The sequence below is a fragment of the Sinocyclocheilus grahami genome, unplaced genomic scaffold (assembly GCF_001515645.1).
Source record: "Sinocyclocheilus grahami isolate Dianchi unplaced genomic scaffold, SAMN03320097.WGS_v1.1 scaffold533.1, whole genome shotgun sequence".
In the NCBI taxonomy this organism is placed as follows: Eukaryota; Metazoa; Chordata; class Actinopteri; order Cypriniformes; family Cyprinidae; genus Sinocyclocheilus; species Sinocyclocheilus grahami.
Genome location: NW_015505712.1, coordinates 668,030 through 675,464, shown reverse-complemented (window position 1 = coordinate 675,464; position 7,435 = coordinate 668,030). Strand labels below are relative to the sequence as shown.

Below are 7,435 nucleotides of genomic sequence, written 5' to 3'. Positions count from 1 at the left end.
GCTTATTTATATTACATACGATCTGTATATATTAACATTCATTGAAAATAAATGATTTATAATAACTTTTCAACTAAAATTGCTTGTGTGTAATGGATTACTAATATAAGTCATATAATTATATAAATCATATAAAATTACTCTAAGTAATTATTATTAAAGCCAGACATTTTTTTGTACTAGTGACCTTTAATTTGGAGCAAGTTAAACTGGGGGAGTGACTTTTTTGTGTCAGACATGTGTTACTTTGCTCACATCTGACTGGTCCAATTTCAGTTTGAGATCTCTAACGCAGAACATAACCTGCCCCGGAGCAGGTTAGCCGTGGAGTGTAAGTTACTATGGCAATGAACGCAGCTAAAAGCCAAGCCACATTCATGGTACCTAAAACCCAGGATTGGTGCAAACTAAACTGAAACTTACCTGGCTAAACCAGCTAATCCGGCTTCATGGTACAGGCCCCTGGATTAATGTTGATTCAATGGTACACGTGCGCTGATGCTATTTAGCTCTCCTGTTCTTTGTGTTAAAGTGGAATTAAAGTCTATTTTGGTTACTCCTTCGTGCGCTTTCTACAACCATGTTTGTTTACATAATATGTGTGTGTACTGTGTATATTTAATATGTATATATAAATACAAACACATGCATGTATATATATTTAAGAAAAATGTTATGTTAATATATTAAATATATGTATTTATATATAACATAAAATATAAGAATATGAATTTATACATTTATATTAATGCAAATATTTTCTAAATATATACTGTATGTGTGTGTGTTTATATATAACGTGCTAAATATACACAGTGCACATACATATATTATGTACACAAAATCTTTTATTTTGGATGCGATTAATCGTGATTAAAATAATGAAGTCTATTTTGGTTACTCCTTCGTGCGCTTTCTACAACCATGTTTGTTTACATAATATGTGTGTGTACTGTGTATATTTAATATGTATATATAAATACAAACACATGCATGTATATATATTTAAGAAAAATGTTATGTTAATATATTAAATATATGTATTTATATATAACATAAAATATAAGAATATGAATTTATACATTTATATTAATGCAAATATTTTCTAAATATATACTGTATGTGTGTGTGTTTATATATAACGTGCTAAATATACACAGTGCACATACATATATTATGTACACAAAATCTTTTATTTTGGATGCGATTAATCGTGATTAAAATAATGATCATCAACTGGCAGCTTTTTTTTTTTAAATGTTGGTGAGGAAAGAGAATGTTGGAACTGTGGCCTAGTGGTTAGACACATTGTGCTATGGTGCTTATTTGGAAAATATGAGTTTGAATTTGGCTTGCGTCATATCTCGATCCTTTTCCCTCTGATTTTGCTACAATTTCCAGTCTTGTCTCTCACTTTCCCTATTAATTATGTGGCATACACAACACCACAACAAACACAAACATGCCAGCTTCCTCCTTCTGATCCTCTCCTCAGGATACAACAGATGTTTTCTCGTGGGGCATGACTGGGGTGGCATCATCGCGTGGCTCTGTGCAATTCACTACCCTGAAATGGTGACAAAACTCATAGTGCTGAACAGCCCTCACCCCTGTGTGTTCACTGGTAAGTGCCCTAAACATCTGACAACCAGACCTTCTGTTCTATCATGCCTGTCCCAGAGACTCTGTTTTGGTTTTAAGGATCATTAATATGATCTGCATCATTCACAATGAAATATTGTGGTTAGGCCCAGGGAATCATGGGGCTTTGCCCTCCATCTGTCTCGTGCGCTCCAGCCTGGAGGAGGAGGTAATTACTGTACAGGCAGGCTTCTGGCAGAGACACGGGACCCTCTTATAATAACACTCAGTACCTGACGAGAGTGACACGAACACGACTACATCTTTTGCTTTTCTTGTTCTTTTGAAATGTATCCCCGCTTAATGGCCTGTCTTCAGTTGTTACCCTCTATTGCATATGTTATGAAACATGATTTGATTCCATTTTCTTACATAACATGGATATCATTACTGAAATCAAAAAGGTATGTTGCCTAGAAACAACACTGATAATAAAACTAAGATTGGGAAGGGAAAAAAACTGTTTCCTGTGTATAGTAATACAAGGAAAGTACATTCTCTATATTCACTGCAACCATGTCCTATCCAGTGTTGCACATTTTCTTATAGGCAACAAACACATTTATTAACATGCAGATAATGTATAAGACTATAAATGTTTTACAGTTAGGTTTATTGACTTGACTTAAAAGTGAATCATGTTTTTGATGGCTGAAAAATCAATAAAATTAGCTTTTCTGAGGGCAGTTCTCCAGAGCAAAAATGTGTGTCATCCACACAGAGTGTCATGCCAGATTTTTAAATGATTTTAAAACGACTGCCAGGATGTACAGTAGTGTGACCAAAAAATCTTTATCCCTTCATTATTAACCATTTTATTGCCAATTTATATGTGAGTTATGTGCTTAAAAGTGAAGCAAATGGGTTTGTTACCCTGGAGCCGCACTGTACAATGAATGTTGGGTTAAGTTTCCTTTTGCTTTCTCTCTTCTCTGTCCAGATTATGCCCTTCACCACCCCAGTCAGATGCTCAAGTCAAGTTACTACTTTTTTTTCCAGTTGCCATATTTCCCAGAGCTAATGCTCTCCATCAATGATTGCAAGGTGAGCTTGACTCAATATGCTACCATTTTAAAAGATATTAGACCTTTTATTCAGTAAAGATGCAAGAAATTGATCAAAAGTGACAGTAAAGGCTTATTGTTACAAAAAAAGTTTTTAAAATAAATTGTTCTTTTGAATTTTCTATTCATTTAACATCATTAAAATCTTGATTTCCATAAAAACATTAAGCAACACACACATGATAATAAGAAGAAATATTTATTGAGCACCAAATCAGCATATTAGAATGATTTCTGAAAATTGGAGTAATGGCTGCTAACAAAATCGGCTTTGCCATAACAGGAATTAATTACATTTACATTAAATCTATTAAAATAGAAAAGATTTATTTTAAATAGTAATAATATTACAGTTTTTACTGTATTTTTGATCAAATAATTGTAGCTTTGGTGGGCATATGAGACTACTTTAATAATCATTTAAAAATCTTACCAACAGTGTATATACTTTTGTTACCTACGTAAGGAATGAAAGACATGAATGTACATATGTATAAACTGAGAATTACTAGAATAGGGAATGATAACATCATTCTCTCTTTTTTTTTAATTACCCATCATTTTACATAACTGACCAACTTTTGGGTCCAGCATGTGAATTTGTTTGTGTAAGAATTATGAATACAGAGTGAATCAGTAGGCCAAGATTATCCATCTGTCTTCAGCACACATAGCTTAGTCATTATGAATCAGCTCTGGATAGACACTAGTTTTAGTGTGCTGATTATTTTATGGATATTATGCATTCTAATTGCCCCGGCTATAGTAAGTACCATTGTTGAAATACATATTTAAATAATCCAGTATGAAGTTGTCTAGTATAATATGAAGAGGATATTTATGACAAGTAAAATATTTCAACCTTTTTGCTCAGCTACCTTTGTAAAATGAAACATTTTTATTTTGCACAGCATGTATAAAATTAATGTTTTTCTTTTTAGTTCTATTCTGATGTGGCCAGATTGAATTATGGAACCCACTTTATATAAAGCAGGGCTGTCCAAATTTGGTCCTGGAGGGTCGATGTCCTGCAGAGTTTAGCTCCAACCCTAATTAAACTCACCTGAACCAGCTAATCAAGCTCTTACTAGGCATAGAAACTTCCAGTCAGGTGTGTTGAGGCAAGTTGGAGCTAAACTCTGCAGGACACCGGCCCTCCAGGACCGAGTTTAAACAGCCCTGATATAAAGTGTCTTATATACTTATATTTAAATTATTCATTTGATACAGTGCACTTATTGTGTGCATGTTTTATGTTTTAAAAATGCCTGCATGTAACCACATCTGTAACCTTCAGTTACATCTTGATTACATTGCATCTTGTACCTAACAATGAATGTATTTATTTAGACATAGTAGTTAAATAGTAGTTAAAGACATCAAATATATAATAGGACCGAATTCTTCAAGCTCATTCTGCTTTTTCATGTGGATTTACAGGCGCTGAAGAGTCTATTTACCAGCCGCAGCACAGGTATCAGTTGTAAGGGCCGGTGGCTCACCACAGAAGACCTCGAAGCATACCTGCATGCCCTCTCACAGCCAGGGGCCCTCACTGGGGCCCTCAACTACTTCAGAAATGTCTTCAGGTACCTGTGTGTCTCATTTAAAAATCTGTGTATTTTTGTTTTCATACAGCTTTGTAGGTGTCTTGAATGGCAAAAAAGCTGCTTAGCTAATTTTACAGAAAATATCGCCCTCTAGTGTCTGAAATGGATATTTATGTTTATTTAATATTACATATTTAGCAACTTTTCTAGAAGTAGCTGATGCTTTTGCCTCAGCTATTGCAGCAGTAATGCTTACAACAGATTTGTTTTATTGCTTATAAAGAAAAAATGTGATATGCATTTCAAAATGTTATGGACATAACATCAAAGAAATCTATAACATCATGACATTCATAAGTGCATATGTCCCTGTCAAGATGGAGAGAGATTGATTTCATGCTCTCTGAGCTGTGCATGAACAGCCGTTAATTCACTGTCTATGCTGTAAAGATATTCTTTCAAAATGAGTTCATATCAGCATCAAATCAACTGCTGGGTGTCTCTGAGAGTACTAAACGATCAAAATGGATGTTTCACTTAATTTTTTATATACCCTAAACAATTGTGGACACCCTGGTGTAAATACTCTGCTTTAATTTGCTTGCGGAATGCATGTGTTAGGAGCATGTGAGACGTGCATGCATGACTGAGCCCTCCATCTGCTCCTGAAGCACACTTTGATTATGTCTCAGGGCAGAGCTGCGCTGACTGTTTGTGTGTGTGTGTGTGTGTGTGTGTGTGTGTGTGTGCACGAGTGGGTGTGTGTAGGTGGGCAGGTGGGTGTGTGTAGGAGGGCGCTGACATAACAGTTTCTACACAAACTAGGAACACATAAGTCCATATCAGAACTGAGGAGAGGAGGGTGTCCAATCCTTTAAACATGTTCTAACGTTTAACTAACTTGTCTGTCCATATTGGAGTTTTTAGGGCTGTCAGAGAGAAATATTATAGATTATAGAAAAAAAAATGTATTTGTATTTTTTGGCACCATCAATGTAAAATTATATTTATTGTGAGAAACAGTACACAAAAATGTAACTGAATTCAACAATTTAAAAAAGAATACTATGCATCATATAAAAGTGGGTAGAAAAAGGTATACCTAATGTAAAGTCAATATTGGTTTCAGTGCAGTAATAAAAACAAGTTAATACTTTTTTTAATTAGTTGTTTAGTTAAATATTTTCTTAAAAGAAACATTTTCATAGTGATGGATGTGGTAATTCAATGTTTGTACAGATTTCTCTATTTTCCAACCCATGGAAATTGTAAAATTAAATTAAATTGTTAAATAAGACAAATATAATTTATGTATTTAATCCCATTTTATTAACCAATGTCTTTGCTACTGACATTCGATGATTCAATTCAGCCATACTAAGCAAAAATGACACATTTGTGTTTCATTTTTGTTATTGCTGAATAGTGTTGAACTTTCTTCTCCTGCTTCAAATTCTTCATGCAATTTGTTTGAGCTGCGCCCTCTACTGTACAGACATGAATTTACATTTCCTTCAGCCTGAGGCGTATTCATTTCACTTTTGTTGTGAAAGGGCTTTTACATTTGTAAAAGAAGATTTTTTTTATATTAAAAACAAACAAGCAAGGCCTGCCTAGATTTTAAAAAGTAGCTCAAAAGTAATGCAACGGATTACCTTCCATAAAAAGTAACTAATGTAATTAGTTACTTTCTAGGGAGTAACGCAATATTGTAATGCATTACTTTTAAAAGCAGTTTTCCCCAACACTGCGTGGCAGTGTGTTCTTTTACAGTTTTTCTTTTTCAGTGTGTTCAGTGTGTTTTTCACGCTAGCAGCTCATGATCCGGTGTTTTCAGTGTCTCAGAACGGCTCAGTTCACAATAAATAAATCCTAGCTGTAAACTATAGGTCACCTAAAGTATAATGTTCATTAATATGAAAATAAACACATATTGGTAAATTTTTCCAATGTCTATTCAATGTTTTGCTCTGCAATAACACTGCAATAACATAATATTTTCATCGGCAAGATTTTTTCAGCAAACAATATGTGCAATTATTTGAGAAATTTAGAATCAGCTGACAGCCCTAGTTTTAGTATTATTTGTATTCCGCAGTGTCCTCCCACTGAGTCAGAGTGAGGTGAAGTCTCCTGTATTGCTGCTGTGGGGAGAGCGAGACGCCTTTCTGGAGCAGGACATGGCCGAGGCCTGCCGCCTGTACATCAGAAACCATTTCCGCCTCAACATCATCTCTGGAGCCAGTCACTGGCTTCAACAAGATCAGCCCGACATCGTCAACACACTCATATGGACTTTCATTAAGGAGGGAGAAGGCCGGAAAAACTACAGGAACTTATAATGGGGTCCTTCTCCCTCTGAGCTCACCTGAAGAGGGGACCAGGGAAATGCCTGTGAAAACAAACCAATGTAATGATTAATGCAATCATTGTTTTAAATTTGATACATCTAAGATATAGAAACAAATCAAACTTCAGTGAAGCGGAAAAAGAACAAAAGCACATTTTAATCGGAGGGGTTGCATAGAGAGTAGTGTGTTTAATCTATTTTTCTGAAGTTTGCACATGACATTCGCCTTAAGGTTTCTTGGTGACAGTGTTTAAAAGTGTGTTGCAAAATATCTGTGAGTAAATTGTATTGTGTGGTGCCTTTCGACATACCATTTTGCAGCATAAAAGATGTGCCATGTCTTTTTGAGACGGAGCTGTCAGTCGTTTGTATCATGATTTGCTACTCTCTGCACTCTCTGTAACACAGTCTTATGGGAGTCCTAAACCCCTCCACCTCTCTATCAGGTAGTGTTGTCTTAGTAGAAGATATTCTTTTTTGTATCTTTGACAATATTTGGCTTAAACATTTGAGAATGTCATTATTTTGATCGTCTTGTATGATAAAACAAAGTGATGTTTCAATATTGTACACTTTTTTGTATCTTCTCCTAAACACTGCATATGACGGTAGAACCAGCTCTGCACCATTTTGAATTTCTAAGCAAATAAATAATAGCGGAAAGTCACTGACTTGAATTCGCTCTCTCTGTTACTGTTGCTCTCTCTGTTCATATGCACGAATGTTCTGCAAAGTTAGTATAAAGTTAAAACATTTTTTTAAACAACAGTTATTGATAACATGTATTTAATAAGACGCTTGCAAATTTTAAGATATGTGGAACATTTTAA

At 34.8% G+C, this 7,435-nt stretch overlaps 1 protein-coding gene across 1 annotated transcript in view; it reads left to right on the top strand.

Moving 5' to 3' along the window:
• The window catches only part of LOC107555389 (epoxide hydrolase 4-like), a 16,740-nt gene extending 9,513 nt beyond the window's left edge, over positions 1-7,227 (top strand). Inside the window, exons 4-7 of the mRNA XM_016238164.1 lie at positions 1,496-1,624; positions 2,582-2,685; positions 4,146-4,294; positions 6,354-7,227. Coding sequence (XP_016093650.1) covers positions 1,496-1,624; positions 2,582-2,685; positions 4,146-4,294; positions 6,354-6,597 — 626 coding nt within the window. The 3' untranslated portion in view covers positions 6,598-7,227. The remainder of the gene's footprint in view (positions 1-1,495; positions 1,625-2,581; positions 2,686-4,145; positions 4,295-6,353) is intronic.
• The last annotated feature ends 208 nt before the right edge of the window (positions 7,228-7,435 follow it).